The sequence below is a fragment of the Bos taurus genome, chromosome 23 (genome assembly GCF_002263795.3).
Source record: "Bos taurus isolate L1 Dominette 01449 registration number 42190680 breed Hereford chromosome 23, ARS-UCD2.0, whole genome shotgun sequence".
Lineage (NCBI taxonomy): Eukaryota > Metazoa > Chordata > Mammalia > Artiodactyla > Bovidae > Bos > Bos taurus.
The window spans coordinates 6,084,230-6,109,277 of record NC_037350.1 but is presented as its reverse complement, the minus strand read 5'-3'; the positions used below and the strand labels follow the sequence as shown (position 1 = coordinate 6,109,277).

Genomic DNA, 25,048 nt, shown 5'->3' with positions numbered 1-25,048 from the left:
GAAAAAGGATCTGAAAAAGGATGAATATTTGCATATAGACAAACTGAATCACTTTGCTGTACACCTAAAACAAACACAACATTGAAAATCAGTCATGCTCCAATATAAAATAAAAATTAAATTTAAAAAAAGCCCAAAGAACAAATGTCCAGGCTGCTAAAGAACTGGCACTTCACTCTGCAATGAAGATGTCAGTTGCTGGCTGTCTGGAAGCTCTCAGCATTTGAGAGCAAGCAGTGCTGCTGTTTGCTGTTGGATGAGTTGTAAATCCACAAGTTTCTCATTAAATGTTTAATGTGCTTTGCTTTCGAAAGATGTAATCCCCTGAGTTATTATTCCAATTCACATTCCGGTAGCAGACGCTGCTAAATTATAACTAGTACGCGAAAAGATCACAATAGCTGCCATGGACTGAGGAGTTGTGTGCCAAGCACTCTTATTAGCTCTTGCATACATTATCTCATCTAATTCTTGGCTTGATGTAGTGGGTACTGTGATTATCTGTGTTTTAAAAACAAGAACACTGAGAAAGAGAGAGGCTAAGTCACACTGAAGTAGAGAGAAGCCACCTAGAATTATTTAGATGGCAGAGCCAGAACTATACTATTATAATTTTTTTATTCTAGTAGAATTGCTTTACAATGTGTTACCTTCTGCTGTACGACAACATGAATCAGCTATATGTACACATTTATTCTTTCCCTCTTGAGCCTCCCTCCCCTTCCCATCTCACCCCTCTAGGTCATCACAGCTCTGGGCAGAGTTCACTGTGTGTACAAGAAGCAGTTTTCCACTATTTTATACATGTTGGTGTATATATTGGAGAAGGCAATGGCACCCCACTCCAGTACTCTTGCCTGGAAAATCCCATGGATGGAGGAGCCTGGTAGGCTGCAGTCCATGGGGTCACTAGAGTCAGACATGACTGAGCGACTTCCCTTTCACTTTTCACTTTCATGCATTGGAGAAGGAAATGGCAACCCACTCCAGTGCTCTTGCCTGGAGAATCCCAGGGACGGGGGAGCCTGGTGGGCTGCCGTCTATAGGGTTGCACAGAGTCAGACATGACTGAAGCGACTTAGCAGCAGCAGCAGTGTATATATGTCAATGCTAGTCTCTAAGCTCATCTCAGCCACTCCCCACTCTACTGTGTTCACAATTGCATCCTCTATATATTTATCTCTGTTCTTGCCCTGCAGAAGGTTCGGCTGTGGCATTTTTCTAGATTCCATAATATATACATTAATATGCGATATCTTCCTCTTCCTGATTTACCTCACTCTGTATGACAGACTCTAGTTTCATCCACATCACTATGAATGATCCAATTTTGTTCCTTTTTATATCTGTTAATACTCCGTTGTATATATACATGTACCATATCTTCTTTATCCATTTATCTGTTGATAGACATCTAAGTTGTTCCATATCATGGGCAGAGCCAGGACTTTAAAAGATCTGTCCCCCAAATGGTACTGAGTGTTCCTGTAGAATCAGTTAACTTTGACCCATTCAGGTTCAAAATAGCAAAATGGCTTTTAATCTTGGAACCAGATATCTTTCTGAAATGATCAGCTTAGATATATTTCTAAGCAGCAAATGTAATTCATTGACTACTCCTACTTCTGGTTCATTGATGGCACTAAAGCCTTTGACTGTGTGGATCACAACGAACTGTGAAAAATTCTTAAAGAGATGGGAATACCAGATCACCTTACCTGCCTCCTGAGAAATCTGTATGCAGGTCAAGAAGCAACAGTTAGTAGCAGACATGGAACAAGGGACTGGTTCAATATTGGGAAGGGAGTACATCAAGGCTGTATATTGTCACCCTGCTTATTTAACTTATATGCTGAGTACATGACGCCAAATGCTGGGCTGGATGAAGCACAAACTGGAATCAAGATTTTCCAGAGAAATATCAATAACCTCAGATATGCAGATGATGCCATCCTTATGGCAGAAAATGAAGAGGAACTAAAGAGCCTCTTGATGAAAGTGAAAGAGGAGAGTGAAAAAGCTGTCTTAAAACTTAACATTCAGAAAACTAATATCATGGCATCTGGTCCCATCACTTCATGGCAAATAGATGGGGAAAAAATGGAAACAGTGATAGACTTTATTTTCTTAGGCTCCAAAATCACTGCAGATATTGACTACAGGCATGAAATTTAAAAGACGCTTGCTCCTTGGAAGAAAAGCTATGGCAAACCTAGAGAGTGTGCTGAAAAGCTGAGATATTATTTTATCTACAAGGACCCCTTTAGTTAAAGCTATGGTTTTTCCAATAGTCATGTATGCATGTGAGAGTTGGACCATAAAGAAAGCTGAAAACCAAAGAATTGGTTTTTTTTTAACTGTGGCATTGGAGAAGACTCTTGAGAGTCCCTTAGACTTTAAGGAGATCAAGCCAGTCAAGCCTAAAGGAAATCAATCCTGAATATTCTTTGGAAGGACTGATGTTGAAACTCCAATACTTTGGTCACTGATGAGAAGAGCCAACTCATTAGAAAAGATCCTGATGCTAGGAAAGATTGAAGGCAGGAGGAGAAGGGGATGACAGGATGAGACGGTTGGGTGGCATCACTGATTCAATGAATATGAGTTAGAGCAAGCTCCAGGAGATGGTGATGGACAGGGATGCCTGGCATGCTGCAGTTCATGGAGTCACAAAGAGTCGGACACAACTGAGTGACTGAACAGCTACAACAGATATATTTTTGGATTTTTTTTCTACAATCAGTAAATTATAACATCTTTAGAGGTTATCATAACTTTGAGTGACTTAATTATATGATCAGTTGGTAAAGAGATACTTTTTCTTGTTTTTTTTTTTTTTTCATTTTTGTCCTTATCTGGATAAAAAGAGACAGAATTGTCTGGGAAAATAAGAAATTCATCCCCTTTATAAGGAATATTTTTCCCTTGCTTCTAGTGAGGGCCCACTAAGCCAAGTATTCATTTAGGTGTAATATACATTTTCTCTGAATTCTTTCTAACATATCTTATGAAGCTCTATTTTCTTGCAACTTGGAGTATTTTATATTCTAGGAGAAATGAGGTACATTTCTTTCCCAGGTTGCCACAGTTTATAGCATAGAAAAAGGAAATCTAATTCTAAATCACTTATTGGCTCCTGGGGATTTGTTTGCATAAAAGTCACTAAAGCGATATTTAAATGAAAAACGATTAGTGCTTCGGGAGAATTTAAATTACCTAGCACTATGAATTAATGTAATAAAGTTGCCAAGTAGTTCCAGGAAGGCAATAAGGAAAATTTGGCTGATCTGTAAGAGTTCTGTTGCCCACTTATGATACACAGCAAGGAAATAGCTTCCCATTTCTAAGGTACAGTAGCTTGAAGGCTGAAGTCTCTTCAAAAAATTTCTGAGTGTTGAAATTGTCCTGGTATCTGGTCAAATAGTAGAACATCAGAAACATAACAAGTACTTCAGTGAATAACATGGGATCAAATGAACTGAGTTAAACTGGTTGCTACAGGAAGAGCTTTAAAAATAGGTTAATTCTTAGCCTGGTGACTACATATAACACAAAATACCCCCAGTTATCAAATGGACTCTGAATATAGTAGAAATGAATTATTTTCTGTGTGTTTGCTTCTGGATAACTGCCCCCCCCAACACATTTTTTATTTTTTATTTTTTATTTTTTTTTTTTAATTTTATTTTATTTTATTTTTTTTTATTCTTCCAATTTTATTTTATTTTTAAACTTTACATAATTGTATTAGTTTTGCCAAATATCAAAATGAATCCACCACAGGTATACATGTGTTCCCCATCCCGAACCCTCCTCCCTCCTCCCTCCCCATACCATCCCTCTGGGCCGTCCCAGTGCACCAGCCCCAAGCATCCAGCATCGTGCATCGAACCTGGACTGGCAACTCGTTTCCTACATGATATTTTACATGTTTCATTGCCATTCTCCCAAATCTTCCCACCCTCTCCCTCTCCCACAGAGTCCATAAGACTGTTCTATACATCAGTGTCTCTTTTGCTGTCTCGTACACCGGGTTATTGTTACCATCTTTCTAAATTCCATATATATGCGTTAGTATACTGTATTTATGTTTTTCCTTCTGGCTTACTTCACTCTGTATAATAGGCTCCAGTTTCATCCACCTCATTAGAACTGATTCAAATGTATTCTTTTTAATGGCTGAGTAATACTCCATTGTGTATATGTACCACAGCTTTCTTATAAATACAATTTTCAACATAGGATGGTGTTACATACTAACTGTACTAACTGGATAGGCAGTTACCAACAGTTGGGATAGTTTTTCTGAGAACCCTGCATCACCAGCCCAAGACAGGTCCTTTTCCTTGAGCACATTACCTGAATGAGAACTGAGATTTATCATATTCTTTATCTTGAGTGGGAAAGGTGATCTGTGAGTCATTCCTGGTTCAAGGAAAAGCTCTTATCTTCTCTAGCTGGCTTCCTGGCTGCATAGCTTGTTTGAAGCCATTGTTCCCATAATATGTCTTCTTAGCTAAGTTAGTGGCTTATCAACAGGTCTTCTACAAAGAGTTCCATGATCATATAAATATGAAAAAAAAAACTGGTTAATCTATATGAATTCAGTTCAGTTTAGTTCAGTTCAGTCGCTCAGTTGTGTCTGACTCTTTGTGACCCCATGAATTGCAGCACGCCAGGCCTCCCTGTCTATCGCCAACTCCCGGAGTTCACCCAAATACATGTTCATTGAGTCGGTAATGCTATCCAGTTATTTCATTCTCTGTTGTCCCCTTCTCCTCCTGCCCCCAATCCCTCCCAGCATCAGAGTCTTTTCCAATGAGTCAACTCTTTGCATGAGGTGGCTGAAGTACTGGAGTTTCAGCTTCAGCATCAGTCCTTCCAATGAACACCCAGGACTGATCTCCTCTAGAATGGACTGGTTAGATCTCCTTGCAGTCCAAGGGACTCTCACGAGTCTTCTCCAACACCACAGTTCAAAAGCATCAATTCTTTGGCACTCAGCTTTCTTCATAGTCCAACTCTCACATCCATACATGACCACTGGAAAAACCATAGCCTTGACTAGACAGACCTTTGTTGGTAAACTAATGTCTCTGCTTTTTAGTATGCTATCTAGATTGGTCGCAACTTTCCTTCCAAGGAGTAAGCGTCTTTTAATTTCATGGCTGCAATCACCATCTGCAGTGATTTTGGAGCCCCCCAAAATATGAATTAATTCAACCCAAATGAATTTTTGTAGGCTGTGATGTGTAACAATGAGGAATAGAATATACTGATCATGGGAGGTTAGAAAGAGTCTAGCTTAAAGATTTTGGTAGCTCTTCCTGGATGACAGTCCTAAGGGTGAGCAGACAAAAGGAAACAAAAACTGATTGTTTTCCCTGGTACAAGCAGACTGACTGAGAGGAAGTGAGAGAGGGGAAAGAAAGAGGGCAAGAGGGTCCTGACTAGACCATGCAGATCCTTGTTTTGTAGGAAGACTCATTTCCACCCACTTTAGAATTACGTCTAGTGTCAAGTCAAATGACATCGGCTGGTCAACCTTTGCCTAACTTTTTCTTTAAAGGTGCTTTCTTGAGATTGTTCAAAATAATGCCTTGATTGGACAACCCTGTTCCAAATTGTTTTCCTCTAAATTAGATTAACCAACAATTCTCTGTCAGCCCATTGGAACTTCGTGTGCTGTCTTGATAAATTCACAGTGGGACTGATGGGGAGCTGGTCTTCTGAATACCATAGGTCCCTGAAAATTTAAACTCTACCACTTAAGACTTTTTTCTCTTTATGGTAGAAAAACCAGTTAGAAACTGTTAAAAACACAGTTAAAACAGGTTAGAAAACACAGATTATTTCAATATTTCTTGACATATGTGCCATTAGTCATCAATCCTGCAAGGTTTGGAATAAAAGTGTCCTATATGTGGTCAAATATATTTGTGAAATGGTGTATCTTTCTTCCAAAGAGTCACACTATTCATTAATATACTGAACTCTTCCTTCATTGACATTTTTTTTACCCCATGTTTCCTGAACTCATGACATCATAGAACCTTTTCTCCTTTGCTTATAATGATGGTTAATATTCCACAGGATTTATATTCCACAGAACACACTTAATGAAGTGAAGTCGGTCAGTCGTGTCCAACTCTTTGCGACCCCATGGACTGTAGCCTATCAGGCTCCTCCGTCCATGGATTTTCCAGGCAAGAGTACTGGAGTGGCTTGCCATTTCCTTCTCCAGGGGATCTTCCTGACCCAGAAATCTAACCCGGGTCTCCCACATTGCAGGCAGATGCTTTACCATCTGGTAAAGCGTAAAGGCACCAGGGAAGCCCACAGAACACACTTAGGAGATGCTAAAATATTGAAAGAAAAGTACTGGAGGGAGCAGAAATACATTCAGGGATAAAACAAAGGTTTCTAAGTGTCTCAGAAAGAAAATAATTATTATGATTGTAGGCAAAGTTGGCATGCAACTTTGGGAATTAGTGATGGACAGGGAAGCCTGGCATGCTTCTGTCCATGGGGTTGCAAAGAGTCAGACAGGACTGAGCGACTGAACTGAAAACTGAGGTCCTTTGAAGCCAACAGAAGCAGCACAGTTGAGGTCTGTTGATAGGTACATGTAGGCAGTGCGTTTAGTCACATGGCTGTGTTTCATATGCCCTGATGGACATGAGCTCTGCATGCTGTGTGCTTGGGTCTTATTTAGTCTGGCTTAAATGGTTATAGCAGAGGTACCCAGCTCACAGGCCTGTGAGAAGTCCATGAAATGATGAATAAGAAGTACTTACCACACAGTTATAATAGATTGAGCATAATCTATTATGCTCATATAATTGTTGAGCATAACAGAAATGTTATTATATAATATATAAATTTTCTCTTTCTTCCTTTCATTAACCTTGGGAGAATAGCAGATTTCTGAAACAGGTAAATTCTGTAAGAGCTAAATAATGAAAGGCTTCATTATTTAGAGCATTTTATTTCATAAATAGAGTGTTGTTCTGGATTTATTGGCCCTGACGGACTTTATGTATTTCTGGTGAACCTGAAAATTCTACTCTGCTCCTAAATCAAATCAAATCAAATCATGTCAAGTCTAATCTAATCAAATGAACAGCTCCGTACCTGATTGTTTTTCAGTCATCAAGTTCAAGTGCATTGAATTTGAGAGATAACTTTAAGAGGCTTCCCTGAGTTATGTCCTATTATAAATATTGCAAATATTTTGAATAAAAGATACTGTTTTCAAACAGAGATGGGGAAAGTCAGAGTTCATTTCTCTACTTGGCTTAGTTAAAAATATAATTTTAATAGCTTTGTTATTCATTCCCTGGAAGAACAATGAAGTTAACTAATTTATCGCAAATAAGACTCACCTCTTAGGTGGAGCTATTTGGAAACTATTAAAACACTACTAAAGCTGGTATAACATTTAAAACCTGTAGCTAAGGAGTTCATATGCCACAACTCAGACCCGATACAGCCAAATAAATAAACAATAATAAACATTTAAAGCCTGTAACTTTACTACATTATATGGTATCAGGTTGATGTATGTAAACATGTTCTAAATTTGGGGGATAACCTCATTGTTTACTAGTACATCTTTTCTCAGACATTCAATATGCATGATATTAGTGTGTCTAAGTTGACATCACCAACAAATAAAAAACGGCATCTTTTTCTTTTGTTTGTTGGCAGTTAAAGTAAAATAACATTTTATATATTATATAACTTTTAAAACCACTGATCATTGAGGTGAGAAAGAAAAAATTACTTCATTACCTGGATCATCATTATCTAGATAAAACATAGTATTTGATTGAGTAAATCTGTTTCTCTAGGAGGAAGTTGCTTATTATTTTCTGAAATGTACTTTAGTGTGGGTAAATACTGAGCGATGAGGTACCTTTGGGAAATATCAGGGTGACTATTCCCAAGGTCTTTTTTACCTCTCATCATGTTGTTGTTTAGTCACCCAATTGTGTCCAGTTCTTTGCGACCCCATGAACTGCAAACACGCCAGACCTCACTGTCCTTCACACCCTCCCAGAGCTTGCTCAAATTCACATTCATTGACTAGGTGATGCCATCCAAACATCTCATCCTCTGTTGCCCCCTTCTCCTCCTGCCCTCATCAGTCTTTCCCAGCATCAGGGTCTTCTCTAGTGAGTCGGGTCTTCACAACAGGGGGCCAAATTATTGGAGCTTCAGCTTCAGCATCAGTCCTTCTAATGAATATTCAGGGTTGATTTCCTTTAGGATTGACTGGTTGATCTCCTTGTTGTCCAAGGGACCCTCAAGAGTCTAGCACCACAGTTTGAAAACACCAATTCTTCGGCACTCAGCCTTCTTTATGGTCCAACTTTCCCATCCTTACATGACTACTGGAAAAACCACAGCTTTGACTATACAGCCCTTTGTCAGCAAAGTGATGTCTCTGCTTTCTAATAGGCTGTCTAGGCTTGTCATAGCAAACAGTAGGTGTCAGTGATGTGGCGCCATGACAGGCAGGTGTCATGGTGGACTCTAAGTGCGCACTTCCCTCGTTCATCCCAGCATCTCCTCCACTCTGTGGGTGAAGAACCAGGGGCAGAATTGGATGTCTCTGCAACAAGCGTTTTGAAATTCGAAGAGCATCAAGCACTTCCTTATGTTTCCTCCAGGCTCTCTCTTGTCTTTCTCTCTCTCCTCAAAACAGAATCACAAACCCTTCAGCAAACTTGAGGAAATGCACACTGTCCTCACTCCTCATTCGGCTGAACTTGTGGCAGAACGAATGTGTTATCAGTCTGTTTCTGGGTTTTCGGTTTATTTTCTTTACTAGTCGAAGCCTGACGTGTAGCACTGTGATGTAATTGAATCAACATCGTGGGGCTGAATTGATCACCACAGGACATATCTTTGAGAGAAAAATGTGAAAATTTACTTTTCCCCTTTTCTGGGAACAAAAATTGGTGGCTGTTAAAAAGTAGATTCCTGAGGTGATTCCTGAGGTGTGCTGATATAATAGATACCTGCTCTTTGGCTGTTGCCGAAATATGGCCTCTGTTCACTGGTGCTGAATAGAAACTCAGAGAGAGTTTTGTGTGAGACAGAAAAGAATAACTTTATTGCTTTGCCAGGCAAGAGAGCCACAGCGGGCTAGTGCCCTCAAGACTGTGTTTCTGACCTGGAGAGGGTAGTGAGTTTTATAGCAACAGGTCAAAGAGGGCATCATGAGCTTGTGGACGTTCTTCTGACTGGTTGGTGGTGAGGCAAGTGGGAGTCCACATCATTAACCTTCTGGTTGGAAGCGGTCTGGAGTCTAAATCCTTGAAGGCAGCATATAGTTAACTTCTCCCACCTGGTGGGGGTTTCAGTGTCTGCAAAACAGCTCAAAAGACATGACTTGAATATTTATCTAGAGTCCTTGAGGAATAACTAAAGGAGGCCTTGGACTTTGGTTAATGGCTAAAGTATTATTATTTTCTCTTGCTATACTGTTTTCTTTTCGCATTTTCTCATTCCTTTAATTAAACTCATTCTTTAACTAAAGTTTTCTAAAGACATGGAGAAGGAAATGGTAACCCATTCCAGTATTCTTGCCTGGATAATCCCATGGACAGAGAACCCTGGTGGGCTACAGTCTATGGGGTCACAAGAGTCGCACTTGACTGAGTGACTTTCACTTCACTTCTAAAGACAAAAGGCAGGTGGAGGACATGGGTGGGAGTCTGTTTCCAGATGATCTTGTAGGGTCCTTCTGGGTTACATGGACTCCCCAAATTAGAAACTATCTGTCTATATGATGATTCTTTCCCAAGTGAGTTCCATGAAACTAGTCCTCTGATCTACTTCACAGCAAAAATGATGTTAAATCAAATGAAATAGATTAGAATATGTTGCATTGGGTCATGCATATTGAGAATCACAAATATTATTTTTGTTTCTTACAGGCTCTCAGCACTTAGGTAGTTTATAAAAAATATTGCAGTGAGGACAAAAAAGACTAATTTTTAAAGCCAGTGTTTCTTAGAACTGTTTGATTAATCAGCTGCTCCTCTTGTAATTATCTATTACAATTTCTCAGAACTAGTGTTCTGAGAAAGTCATCTTAAGAGAGAGCAGTTCATCAATTTCCAGAGGTACGTTTTCTTTATTATCACACCTCTGAAGCTGGGATGCTTCTTACATTTGACAATGTCCTGGGTTCAAGCAAAAAAAAAAAAAAAAAGATAAAAGGATAAATGCTGCTGCTGCTGCTAAGTCGCTTCATTCATGTCCGACTCTGTGTGACCCCATAGATGGCAGCCAACCAAGCTCCCCCGTCCCTGGGATTCTCCAGGCAAGAACACTGGAGTGGGTTGCCATTTCCTTCTCCAATGCATGAAAGTGAAAAGTGAAAGTGAAGTCGCTCAGTCATGTCTGACTCCTAGCGACCCCATGGACTGCAGCCTACCAGGCTCCTCCATCCATGGGATTTTCCAGGCAAGAGTACTAGAGTGGGGTGCCATTGTCTTCTCTGAAAAGGATAAATAAAAAGGGGTAAAATTCCATGGGACAGAACTTAGTAATGTGGCCACACCTGGGAGCCAAGGGAGACCAGGAAATATAGTCATTTTTCTGAGCCTGCAGGTACTGAACTAAAATTGCTCTCACTAAAACTTATAAATGGAAGGAAAGCCTACTCAGAGCAGGAGCCCTGAGGGACTAGCACCACCTTCTGTGGTGTGGTCACTGATTAATGATATTTACAAGAAACTAGTTCCATATAAAAAACCAAAACTGGCCAAGTAACAAAGCAAAACTCTTTCAGATTTCAAGCATGGAGGCAAATATTATTGAAGATGAAAAATTCACTTTGCCATTATCACCTGGAAGTTAGCCCTTTTGTCTCCAATATTAAGTAGCTTAGAAGAAATTTCTTGGTATGCACGGTCACTGAACTTAGTCAGAAGAGAATAATATTTTCTGTTGACTTCTTCTGATTCTTGGCTCACTCATTATCCACATTTAAGTGGGAATAAGTGCAACTAGGAGATGAAGGGGTGATTCACCGAGCGGATACTGTGCAAACATGGGCTCTTAGTAACACTGTCCAGAAGGTCCAGAATTTGATTAGTTAGTTCTCAATCTGCTCTGTGACTGGGTTTCCATTACTTTTAGAGATTTTGATTCTATTAAATGCAACAATTCTTGTAAAATATTCTCCAGCATTCACCCATGCTTTTAATTCTTACATTTTTTCACAGGATATTTAATCTCTAATCAAAATTGAAATATTAAGGTGGGAGACTGTTCAAGTTTGACTAATCTTAATCTGAAAACAGAATGTGGCTGAAATTTTTCAACATTACAATGAAAGTAAAATGCCATCTGTAATAGTGTAAAACTTTTTAAAATTAAATTTTTGTGTCTTTAGGTCACTGTCGTTTTGGAATTTCTGTCTCTGTCAGCTGATCCTCTTGAGTTTTTTGCTTTATTAAGTTATCCTTTGACCAAGGAAAAAAAATCATTTAATGAAGTCAGACTTCATTACCAACTCCTAAAAGCTGTTATTCTGTGGTGTTTACTTTTAATAGCTCTTGAAAACATTCTTACTTTATAGAGGAATGCAATAATCATGGAGTAATGAGATGTAAAATTTTCCCTGTGTTTATTACATCAGATTGTCTGGCATCATAAAGTAAATAAAATTTCAAGGTAATACACGCTTCTTGGGTCTCAAGTCCTAAGGGCTTATTTTAAAGAAAAGCAATATTAAATAATTGGTAAAAAGTCTTGTAAGATCTGACAGGTGAGCTTCATGAATTGATCTGACTTAGTGATAGATACTGTAAATATGTTTTAATAAATATGATATTTTGCCTGTTTATCACCTTTTCTTATGGAGAAGGATTATACATTAATATACTTTTATTTTTAAATAGTAAATCATAAAAAAATAAATAAATGCTATTATTATAACAATGTGCCTGTGGGGAGGAAATGATTTTCTTAAAGTTGTGCAATCTATCAGATAGATGTGTATTTCTTCATTATTATCAGATATTCACTGCATGTCTCCCATGTACAAAGTTCTCTGGCCAACTTTGGAGCTGCTGCTGCTGCTGCTGCTAAGTCGCTCCAGTCGTGTCCGACTCTGTGCGACCCCATAGATGGCAGCCCACCAGGCTCCCCTGTCCCTGGGATTCTCCAGGCAAGGGTACTGCAGTGGGGTGCCATTGCCTTCTCCCAACTTTGGAAAGTGGATGTCAAATTCTGAATAGCTCAACCCTGCAAAAATGTGTTATACCTTTATTACTTCCACAGAGCAGGAGGGAAATAGCCCAGCTCCATTATTAAATTAGAATTCTAAAGTGATAAATTGCAATAACAATGATAATCTAGCTATTTTTCTGGAACATGGGGCAGCTTAGTATTATAAATTCCTAAAAGCACACTGATTAACCAATAATGAAGGTATGAGTAATGTATAAGGTAGGTGTATTTCTGTCCCAGGTAGAAAGACTTTGAGACCGTGTCTATGTCTCTGAAACTATCTACTCAGAGAAGCAAATTTATTCTGCTCCAACTCCAAGATTCTGCAGTGTGGCCAATCTGATGACATAAGAATCTAAAACCACCCAGATTTCTAGGATTTCTATGGCACTGCTCTTCGAGTTTTCACGCAGACACTCTACCACAATCTACTTGAGAATTTGACACTTTTATCCCATCACCTAAATAGCAGCATGTAAGGATAACAAAAAGCAGTGGCCAAAATTATTGCATTATATAGTAACTGAGAAAACACATTCTATGTATTCTTTCAATTTTGTACTATGTTATGATTCCTCACATTGAATTGCTATTTTTAAACATAGAGTGAAAGAGATATGTTACATAAATCATACATTTAAGAAATGTCATTCAGAACAGTTGAATGTACAAAATAAAAAAACATTATAACAGGGCATGGGGATTTCTTATAATGGTTATTGGGATAAATTGGAAAAACTCTGACATATTTGCTTCTTTTTCTTCTTTAGGCTTCTTTAACTAAAACTACTGATCTTCCAGAATTCTTTATTGCATCTTACAAATGGCCTGGATGGACCCATGGCCCTTTGGATCAAAAAAATTGTGCTGCATCCTGGGCTTTTTCCACTGCAAGTAATAAAGTCATTTTAATTACTTCCTTACAAATTCCCCCTTTTACTCTAGACACTGGGATAGTAATTAAAAGGGTTTTTAATTTAGAACATTTAAATATTATCACTTGGTCAATAAAATAAAATCTTACTTTGACCAGAGAAAGCAGCCTGAAGATTAAATAAAAACCCATTTTTACTCTGAAATTGGTCTTTATCATCACAGACTAATTTTAAATAGAGAGTAGATCAAAAGAGCAACAGAGAAAAGTTGCCAAAATTTGTTTGTTCTTTGAGAGTTAAGGCCAGATCATAAGAAGAGTATAAGATTCCTCTTTACCCATAGTACTATCTGCAATCCTAATATGTATGCTATACATATATATTGTATGTATAAAATAATTCTTATATTCTTTTCTCTTGATTAGATCTGCAGAAATATATTTAATTATGAAATTAATATATTTGATGTAGAGACTTCAGAACTAAGTGATAATGGATTAAATGGGCTTTATTTCATTTTAGATAAGATCAGTTTTATAGATTCTGACTCTACAGTGAAACAACTGATCTAACAAGAGTAGTTTCCAAATTACTTCAAAAGTGTAAGGAGGGACTTCCCTGGTGGCCCAGTGGTTAAGATTTTTGCCTTCCAGCGAAGAGGGTGTGGATTTGATCCTTAGTGGGAAAGCTAAGACCCAACATGTCTTGTGGCCAAAGTACCAAAAAGTAAAACAGAAGCAATATTGTAAAAAATTCAGTAAAGACTTAAAAAAAAGTTCACTAAAAGCAGTGTGAGGGATAACACACCTCTATTACAGCAACTTCATATAGTTTCACAAGGCCAGTACATCAGTACTCAGGTTAATCCCAAGATTTGGTCTCCAAAAGTATCCTCAAAATGTGTTGATTGTATTACAACAATTAGACCTCACACAACATTGTCTATTCTCAAAGATCAGTTTCATAAAACTGTGCTCTACGCTTAGAAATAATTCCAAGAGTCCTCAAAAACAGACTAAGTACTGAATGCATCATGAAATAACTTCATAGGCTCTGAAGGGTGGCACTTCTTGGGACAGAGCAGTGCTGATACTTTCTCTAAATACCATCACTTCATAGAATAAGCTAGTTTGTTCTAGAAAAGATGCATTTGGTTGAGCTCACCCTGGAGTGTCTCCATCTGTTACTTCTATGGTAATGTTTATCCCCCCAGGGTAAACATTCTCTGGCTTGGGAATCTCTTTGAGCCTTGTTTTAAATGGATGGGGACAGATTTAATCAGATACATCATTTGCCATTTTATGTTTATGTGGCTAATGTATTACACCTCCTAAGGGATATATAATAATTTTACTTTAAGTTTAAGCTAGACCAGCGTTTCTGAAGATGTCTTAGGAAAGATATTTGCTGTACTGAAAGTGATTTGCTAGGCTGATCTGGGCTGTGTATTTTTGGGGTCCATTGATCACAGTCCCATAGATGGCCTCAGCACAGGGCCAAGTCCATCTGTCCCTCTGCCTAACGGATGTCAGTTTTGTATCCTGCATATTCAATATAGCAGTAGTTACAATGAGAAAAGTTGTCTTTCAAAGAAGCTAAAAATTATAAAATGGGATAAAGAAGACAATTAAAAATATGCACACATATAAAAATATAGTTATATAGCTAAATAAAATTTAAGCAAGATGTCAGAAGCTAAGAGGCGAAGGAGTTCCGAATGGTAGGGATGATGCCTGCTGCAGAGCAAACTTGGAGACAGAATAAAATAAGCAGGAAAAATAGCAGTGTGAGTCAGAGGTAAAGCCCAGTGAACGTTTTCATATAAAGAGTGGAAAACAATTTGTTGAACTGAGTCATTTTTAAATCTTCTGACCTTTTTTAAGTATTTCAAGAGAATTTGGATTAAACCTTCACTGAGATTCAGGAATGTCTGTAATAAGAGCAACATGTTGAATATCACTAGAATTTAAAGCTCTTATCCTTTGGTTGGAATCTACAGATTCATGGGGCTGGAAGGGAAGGTAGAGGTCCCCATTTTCAAGCCTTTGCTTTTATAAAAGAGGCCCAAACAAAAGAAGTGACCTGCGCAAAGTGAAAGGCAAGAAGTCCCAGAAGTGACACCAGAGGCAGGTTTCTGACTCCTTCAGTATTGTTTGTGAAAGTCTTTTATGAACCAGAGAATGGTTACGGGAATACTTGATTCTGATCCCTTGTCCCGAAAGTCAAAGCATCAAGGAATTTCTATTTTCTTTTATGAAACAGGGAATTATTTTCTTGAGACTAAGAGAGATGGAGGTATAATGATTTTTGCTTCTATGAAATTTATCCTAGCACAAAATACATGGGAATTGAGAAGCAAGTAGCAGGTTATAGATCCAGCACATACTGAGCATCTAAAATATGCCAGCAGTTACACTACAGAATTGTACATGTGCTGTGATTTCATTTTGTAAATACATATACAGAAATACATAAGTAAAGGAATTATTTTTGAAGAATTTATTTCAGTGCTAGTTTAATAGTTCTAAACTAGCACTGTGAGGGGTTCCAGTACACAGATAATTTTGATAAGTAAAAACTATAACTTCTGAGAAAAGTGGATAGGTAGAAGAAAGGTTATGAATGTGCTTCCTTTAATCAAAAGTGAGTCAGAGATTAAGAAGAAGACTAATTAGGTCTCCAACAACAACACAAGTCTGTACCAAAATGTCACTGACTCGAATTTTCTTGTGATCTCCACACACATATTGTCATGGTCGCATGATCAAAATGCTCACATATATAGTTTTCTGCTACTGGTTGATTAGTTTCCCCAGTCTACCATTCTATGAGGTCAGGATGATGACTCTTGATTTTGTTCATTGTTGCAATTTCTATTGCTTAGTCTTGTGCCTGCCACCTAGCACGTGGTGAACAAATGTGTGCTGGGGAAAGGAACACACATTAACAGCAACCGTGCTAGGGGATTATTTAAACAAATAGAATGTTCAGTCACAAAGGGTAGATGTATACATAAAACAAGCTGAATTCGACGTCCACTGAGATTAGGAACATGATCTTCAAGAAAATTATAAGCACGGAAGTGTGCTATGTAGCTTTTTGATAATTTTTTAAATTGGAGTTTAATTGCTTTACACTGTTTTGTTGGTTTCTGCTGTACCGCAAAATGAATCAGCTGTATGTATACATGTATCGCCTCCCTCTTGAGCCATCCCCCCATCCCAGCCCTCTAGGTCATCACAGAGCAAGGAGCTGAGCTCTCTGCGTTGCACAGCATCTTTCCAGAGTTATCTATTTCACTCATGGTAGTGTACGTACGTTGATCCGACTCTCTCAATTTGTCCCACTCTTTGATTCCCCCGACTGTATCTACAAGTCTGTTTTCTCTGTCTGCGTCTCTATTCCTGCCCTGCAAATAGGTTCATCTGTACTATCTTTCTAGATTCCATACATAAGTATTAATGAGTGATAGTTTATAATGTAGATTCATGCTAGTCTCAATTAGTTTTAAAATCAAAATGTAATTTATTCCACTATATCAGATTAACTTGGATACATTTTCAATGAATATTTCTGTGATTAGCTTTTCTGATTGCCTCAGGTTAGTTACATTCATTATATAATGAATATATATATTCATTATAGATATTCATACACACACATTTTAAGTACAGGTGATATAAATGTAAGCAAGATATGACTCTTGCTTGTAAGGTGTTTCACTTGACAGGTTTCTTAATGAAGAATTCAGAAGTATATAGAACATGAAAAGAACAAGAAACTAGAACAGACTTTGAAGATGGTAACATAATGAAGCAATGCCAAAACCGGATATCAACTATGACTGAAATTATGACACGGTTGAGTGTGTTGGAATATGCATCACATTTGGCCTTTAAGTTCCATTAAGTTTCAGAGACTAGTTTAATGATTCAGACAAACAGGGCTATGCAAATTTTGGCAATATTATGTGCCATTTGAAAATTAATTAATATTCTCTTTGAAGCAGGTGTGGCAGCTGACCGCATAGCAATTCAGTCCCAAGGTCGATACACCGCCAACCTATCCCCTCAGAATTTGATCTCTTGCTGTGCCAAGAAGCGCCATGGATGCAACAGCGGAAGTGTTGATAGGGCTTGGTGGTACCTGAGAAAACGTGGGTAAATAGCTCCCCAATATGTATCTCTAGGATTCTTAAGAGTGTTGCTTGGGTTAGAATAAGGGGAAAAAACATTTTGCATTTTCCCCAAACTCTACAAATATATATGCTACATCTATATAAACACAGGAATTTCATTTAAGTATAATCTCTGTTTGGTATCTACTGAAGTTATAAGCTATCAGAAAAAATTGTTTGAAAAAATGTATACTGTTCTAGCTAAATTAATCGAGACAAGTAAGCATTGTCTTCTTGTGGTTCTGAGCCAAATGGTTGTAGAGTCCCACAAGGCGGGTAGAGTTCATACTTATCTTGAGACTCTTAGTTCCCCAGGCAGATTAATAGATGATGCCAGGGGGAAATTAGCCTAAGACCCAGAGGAATGATATAAAGACATGCTGTATAGTTGCCTCAACTCATCAACATCATTGTCACCATTAATCCCATCTGATGAGATGATGCAGGTTGCATTTCTTTACTCTCATGTAGTCTGATACCCATGCAGCACCCTGTGTCTACTCTAAGATCTACTTAAAAGCTGAGTTATTTGGCAAAGGAAATAGCAGCTGATAACTAATAGTTGGTGTATGTGCTGCCCACATGTTCTTTCCTCATCCACTGAGTGCTCTGGGTGTGCTATAAGAGACTGGGTGTTACGTATTTATAAAGTTCTTTAAAATGTGTATCTAATGCTTTGCTAATAAGATGGTGATTAGAATGGGCAACTTGGGCTAATACCTTCCTGATTTAATAGTGCTCGGTCAGCTCTGTATTATTTTACTATAATAAAAGTTAAAGCCCTTCAGGAGCTTAAAAATATAACTTAACATTGAAAGCCAATTAAATCTCCTTGTATTAGTCTGCTCAGGTTAACATACCAAAATACCATAAACTCTGGCCTAAACCACAGAGTTTTTATTTCTGGAAACTAAGTTCACGATCAAGGTACTCAAAGTCAAATCACTTTCTGGTGAGACACCTCCTCTTGGCTTGCCTTCTTACTGAGTCCCCACTTGCAGAGAGATGTCTCTGTCTCTCAGGGTACTAATCTCAGCATGAGGGTCCCACCCTCATGACTTAATTTAAAGCTAATTATCTGTCTATATTGATATAACTATATATCTGTATATAGAGATAATATAGATAATCTGTATACAGAAAGATAAATCTATGGTTGAAAAGTAAAGCACACAAATGTTTGAAGAGCAGAGAAAAGTGAATGAATACAGAATAACTAAACTTACATGAAGCAGAAGTTTTGTAGGGAGATTTGAAAAGTTAGCATAAGGAAACATTTTCTGGAAAGAAAGTGCTAATTCACATATACATATATGTGAATTATATGCTTTCTTCTTTCTGAAAATTTTGTCCATAATCTTACCTTGTTCATGGATGATCTGATAATCATGATCAGATAATCATTTGTTTCCAATCTAATATATTGTTCAAGAATGTGAATATTTTCACTACTGGTTTAAATAAAGTTATAGTACCACACAAACAAAAAAGCTAATTATCTTTCAAAGGTCCCATGTCTAAATGCCATTGCATTGGTGATTAGAGCTTAAATTCATGAATTTGGGGTGACACACCTCAATCCATAGTACTCATTATCCCCAAGTAATCCACTGGCACCTTTTGTGAAAGTGGCTTAGCTTTCATCATGCTTCTTACTCAGATTCTCTTACTTTTTTCACACTGTTGAATTTCCTTGAGGCAATCCTAGTACCATAATTCTATGGCCAGCTGAACATCAACTATCCATAAAATAAATTCACTGTTCTATTTTCCTTATTGTCTGCTTCCATATTCAATGAATTGTGTTAGATTTGGATCCAAATAATTTGTATTTTTCTATGCCCAGTTTCAAAATCAGAAATCAAAATTCTTTTATCATTTGTATAATGTATATATCTGATAACTTTCTACCTTATTAACTTCAATACTGTAGTAGTATATATAATTTCTCTTGAAGGATCATGAATTATAAGCACATAATAATTGAATTCCTATGAGAAGGTATTTATAACAATAAAAATGTAAAAATACTTAATTCTAAAACATATAATTTATCAGAATACTCCATCTGAATATGCTAAAACCGGTTCTTTTTCATATTAAATTTGGCTTTTTAAACTTATCTATTTTTAATTGAAGGATAATTGCTTTACAGTATTGTGTTGGTTTCTGCCAAACATCAATATGAATCAGCCATAGATATACATATGTCCCTCTTGAAACTCCCTCCTTCTTTCCTCCCCATCTAGGTTGTTATAAAGCTCCAGTTTGAGTTCCCTGAGTCATACAGCAAATTCCCTTTGGCTATCTATTTGGCTTTTTTATATTATAGTTATAAATGAAGACTTAAGGAGCCCTTCCCCTATTAATATTACCACATATTTTATTAATCATTGCTTTTCATCTTCACAAAATTCTATTTGGTAGATAAATGTCTTTATTTTTTTTTTGATAAATGTCTTTATTAGAATCGATTTGAGCAAGGTTTTAGAACCTAAAATATTTGATAGAAATAAGCTTATTTATAAAACAGAACAGACTCACAGGCTTAGAGAAAAAATTTATGGTTACCAGAGGGCAAGGGTTAGAGGGAGGGATAGATTGGGAGTTTGGGATTGGCATGTACACACTGCTATATTTAAAATAAAATGCCTTACCATGAAAAAAACTATAGTGAAGATATAGGAATGGGGCGGGGAAAGAGTTCATATGATTGAAGGACTATGTTCAGTGTCATGAAACTTACATGTAAGTAGCCAGAATGATTTACAGATATGCGAATCAGTAAAATCGTACGGAGATAGGTCATTACTGCATTTCCTAAGTATTACCTTTACTTCTTTGCTTACTCCTCGTAGACTGGTATCCCATGCGTGCTATCCACTTTTCAAGGACCAAAATGCTACCAACAATGGCTGCGCCATGGCAAGTAGGTCTGATGGACGGGGAAAACGGCATGCCACCACGCCATGTCCCAACAGCATCGAGAAATCCAATAGGATCTACCAGTGTTCTCCTCCGTACAGGGTCTCTTCCAATGTAAGTCTGAAATGCAAGACTTCTTAGTGGTTAGCTTTCTCAAAAATATATACTACTGTTAATAAAACTATTTAAAAACAAGAATATTCTAAAATAATACTATGCTTTCAGATATAATTTTTGATATTATTGAAGTGTTTATTAATGACTTTCAATTTGTGTATAATTTTTTATCTTTGTAATATTAGCTGTGCAAATGATTGCCTTAAATTTTAGAATGTCCTTGGGAATAGAGTTTTATAATTATGTTTATTATATAACACATACACGTATATATGTGTATATAAAGTAAATGGTGGTTTAGTTGCTAAGTTGTGTCTGGCTCTTTTGCAACCCCATGGACTCTTCTGTGATCCTGCCAGGCTCATCTTTCCATGGGATTCTCCGTGCAAGAATACTGGAGTGGGTTGCCATTTTTCTCTAGGGGATTTCCCTGACCCAGGGATTGAATCTGCATTTCCTGCATTTCAGGTGGATTCTTTGCTGACTGAGCCACCAGGGAAGCCTATACACACATACATATATACATACTTGACAGATAAAAGCTAAAGCAAACCTTTTTTCATTGACTTTTCTGTGGTATTAGCTTATTTTATTCATCCTTTGCCTTACTCCACAAAATACTTGAAATGGACATAGTCATGGTGGGAAAAAGATTCCCCTGGATTCCAGTTTGTCATGTTAAAATCCTGGGAGAATTTTACTCCATCTTATCAATGTCACCTAGACATTCTCACTTTCAGACTGTTTGAAGCTTCAGTGATTTCCAGTTATCTGTAGAATACAGTTCAACATTCTTATCGTGACATACAGGTCCTTCATGACTTGGTTCTGATCTACTGCTTTTTGGACTCATGTCCAACCAACCTACCCATTCCCCACCTGCCCATAATGTTCCTCATAAACTGACCGCTGTCTGCTCCCCACATGCACTGGCCCTCTTTGCTTCTACTTAGCTGGGTGATGATTCCTCTCACACCAGTGGTTATCCCACCAACTTCCATGTCAAGGAAGTAGGTCAAAACTTCATCTTCTCTAAGAAGTTTTATTGACTTCTAGGCAGAATCAATGTCCCTTTCTTGTTTGTATCCATGGTATTTGTGCTTGTCTCTATAATCAAGCTTAGTGTATCATGATTAGTTATGTTACTTAGCAATTAGTTATGTGATTGTCTGTCTACTCCACCAAAATGGAACTATCTGGAGGACTGGTGCAAGGTTAATATTTGTTTCTGTCCTAGTTTCTGGGATGTACTCTAATCAAAATGCATATGTGAATGAACTTCTTCATTCCTAAAAGTTGCATTACACAGTGGATGAAAACAGATAAATATTTGTATGCTAAAACTGAGGAACCTCACAAAATAATCATCTGGGATCACTGTTGTGGTCCAAAGAATGGAGATAACACTACTTTCCACTGATAAAACAGTGTTTTATTTAATTTTTTCTTTTTGACCATAAAAATTATTATATTTTGTCTTCACTTCTGTGGGAGAGGGAGAGGGTGGGATGATTTGGGAGAATGGCACTGAAACATGTATAACATCATATATGAAATGAGTCACCAGTCCAGGTTGGATGCACGATACTGGATGCTTGGGGCTGGTGCACTGGGACGACCCAGAGGGATGGTATGGGGAGGGAGGAGGGAGGAGGGTTCAGGATGGGCAACACATGTATACCTGTGGCAGATTCATGTTGATATATGGCAAAACCAATACAAGATTGTAAAGTTAAAAAATAATATAAAAAAATTCACTCAAAAAAATAAATAAATAAAATAACCAACAACAACAAAAACAAAATTATTGCCAGTGTAAGAGTCAATGAAACATGTGTGTGTCTTGTCTTTAGCAACTTCACCAATGTGGAGATTCACATGCAAGTATTTCAAAGTATGATTAAGAGTAAATTGCAAGTTGTCAAGGCACACTGGGTTCCGTAATTCCTAAGCTGATTGTACAGCCCCTAACATTACAGACCAAACAATAGGTGTAGTGTACTCTGACAACGATAATGGTGTTCACTGATATTTTTCCCTCCAGGAAACTGAGATCATGAGAGAAATCATGCAAAATGGACCAGTTCAAGGTAAGCTTGGGCTTCCCAGGTGGCACTCATGGTAAAGAACCCGCCTGTCAATCAGGAGACATAAGAGATATGGGTTTGATCCCTGGGTTGGGAAGATCCCCTGGAGGAGGGCATGGCAATCCATTCCAGTATTCTTGCCTGGAGAATCCCATGGACAGAGGAGCCTGGAAGGCTACAGTCCATGGCGTTGCAAAGAGTCGGACTTGATTGAAGTGGCTTAGCATGCACACAAGGTAAGGTTGGATGACATATGATTGTGTCTTATGTATTTCTTTAATAAACAACTTTGCATTTAACTCATATAAAGAGCTTAATAAATGATAGACATCTTTTGCTTTAGATAATTCTTAAAGATTCAATGGTTGTAAGACCAATGTAATTATAGGAGATACGCTCACCTAATAGCCTCATTAGCTCCTCTTGTACTTGAAGAAGACAGACTCATTCATAAATTGAATTGTTGAACAAATGTTAATGACACATTGGATGAAAGTCAGCTCAGTCTATACAAAGTGGTCATGGATCCAAAAGACATTCAAACAGGAAATGCTGAGAGCTCGTTTGATTGTTTAGTTATATTTGACTCGTACATAGTGTTAAAAATCTCACTTCGGCTTAAATGGATTAGATAATGGATTGTAGGAAAATGAAGGTTTAGCAATAGAAACAAAGTAGACACTTCCCTTTTCCTATGAGCTCAAAAGAAATCAAATAAGCCAGGACGATTTTTGTGATTTATAAAATGCTTTCCATTTTGATCTATTTTGAAAATGTGTTATGGATAGTAAACTAAAATCAATAAGGAAATCATATACTAATTTATAAAATGTCCATTGATTTAATATGAAGATATTATATCTGATACACAGTTCCTCTGCTTATCTATTGGAATTTATTTTGCACCAATGGTATGAATAAAAATAAATTTACAGTGTATATTTCCAGTATTAAATATTGCCTTGAAATGCTTGGGAGAACAAAACCAGTGAGGCCTAAAATAGAAATTCAGGCTGTGAATACTGAAAAGTCCAAAAATATATTAATATTATCAATGCAGTGGAATTGATAAATAAATAAAATAATTAGGCTAAACAAATCAAAATTAAATTGAAAACATTTGATGTATACCCAAAGAACTATTGGTTATATGTATTTTTGTGTTTCTGAATGCCGGCCTAATCAATATTGGTTCAACAGATAATAGGAAATACAGATTTTAAAATTGTGTTGGAAAGACTTTTATTGATCTTTATCATCGCTTAACATTTATTGAGAAACCAAAGCTTATTCTGAACATGGCCTGAATTCAGTTTTTAAAATCCTGGGGCCATACACAAAACCTGAAATGAATAAAAAGAAATTTTTTTTTCTCCTTTCAGTTGTGTAATCTTTGAAGGCTAGAAAAACAGTAGGGAATTAATGTGTAATTTAAATATATCCTTCATTAACTGGAGTTTGTGTGACAAACTTGAAGGAAGCCAGGCATTTGAAGTCAAGGTTGAATTTGAAATTCCAATTTTGACATTTGCTACTTAAATGACTTTGGACGAATTATCTAAACCTCTTTGAGTCTTTAAATCATTATATTACTGTTTAAAGTTTCTCTCTCATTCTTTTAATCAATTAAAAGAAATCTGCAGCATAATGACTGAAAATTGAGAATATCTTATGTTTATTTAATGGTCAGATACTTAAGTATTCATGAATTTTACAGACTGAATCAAAAATAAAGAGGTAAAATTTGAAAATAATAAAGTTGAAGTTCAAATTATTCAGCATCATGGAACCAATGTTTGTTGAGAACTTTCCTCCTGCCAGGCTGAAGCAAGAGCAGAAGACAGTGCTCAGTATCCTACCCTTGTGGGTGGGTAGAGTGTAATAAGTTTGTGTGGTTTTCCAGAAGTAAAATTGCATTATGGTAGCTTATGTAGTTAGATCATCAGGTCTGTTTGGTGTCAGAAACTCAAGGAGGAATCCGTCTTCAAGTTAGTTGTCATGGCATCTCATTCATGTTTCTTAGGTTGGGGAGGGTATTTTTCTGTGTTGAAGAGTACTTTTTATTCATGGTGCTTTGAAAGCTAATGGGGTCAGTAGCTCTATGGAAGAGATTGCCAATGGCAATACTTTCACAGTTATAAATGCTGGTTGCCTCATCTCACTGTAGATGCAAATGGCTGTCTGCGTGTTGTTGCCAGTGCTAAGGTACAACATTTTCCCCCTCTGCCTTACAAAAGAATGTAAAATGTGATAGATTGATGAATAAATGGTACTGTGTGCATTCTTCTAAAATCTGTAGAATTAAAAAGAATTTTAGGTGCGGGAAAGAGGACAAAAACAAAGAGCTGAATAGAGTACAGTTATATAAATTCTTAACATCCTATGGAAAGGTGTGTTCAACTAAATAAAGATTTCATCTCTTTTATGAATATTTGGACACCATCAGAAAAGGCATGAAACATTAAAAAATGAAATAAAAAGTAGAAATCAAAAGTAATACTTGACTTTGGAGGAGAAGCTTCATTTTAGCATCTGTCAAATGTTAGTGGCTTTCTTCCTTATTTTATTTAAAATTCACATCAAACTAAGACAAGCATTGTGCACAGTTGTCAAGG

General features: G+C 37.2%; 1 protein-coding gene across 4 annotated transcripts in view; it reads left to right on the top strand.

The window, feature by feature from the left end:
- TINAG (tubulointerstitial nephritis antigen) overlaps positions 1–25,048 on the top strand; it is a 106,090-nt gene that overhangs the window by 26,103 nt on the left and 54,939 nt on the right. For 2 of the 4 annotated variants that reach the window (XM_005223240.5, NM_001035107.2), the window contains 4 exon segments: positions 13,023–13,146; positions 17,137–17,287; positions 20,163–20,343; positions 22,391–22,436. In XM_005223240.5, coding sequence (XP_005223297.1) covers positions 13,023–13,146; positions 17,137–17,287; positions 20,163–20,343; positions 22,391–22,436 — 502 coding nt within the window. 4 annotated transcript variants of the gene reach the window in all.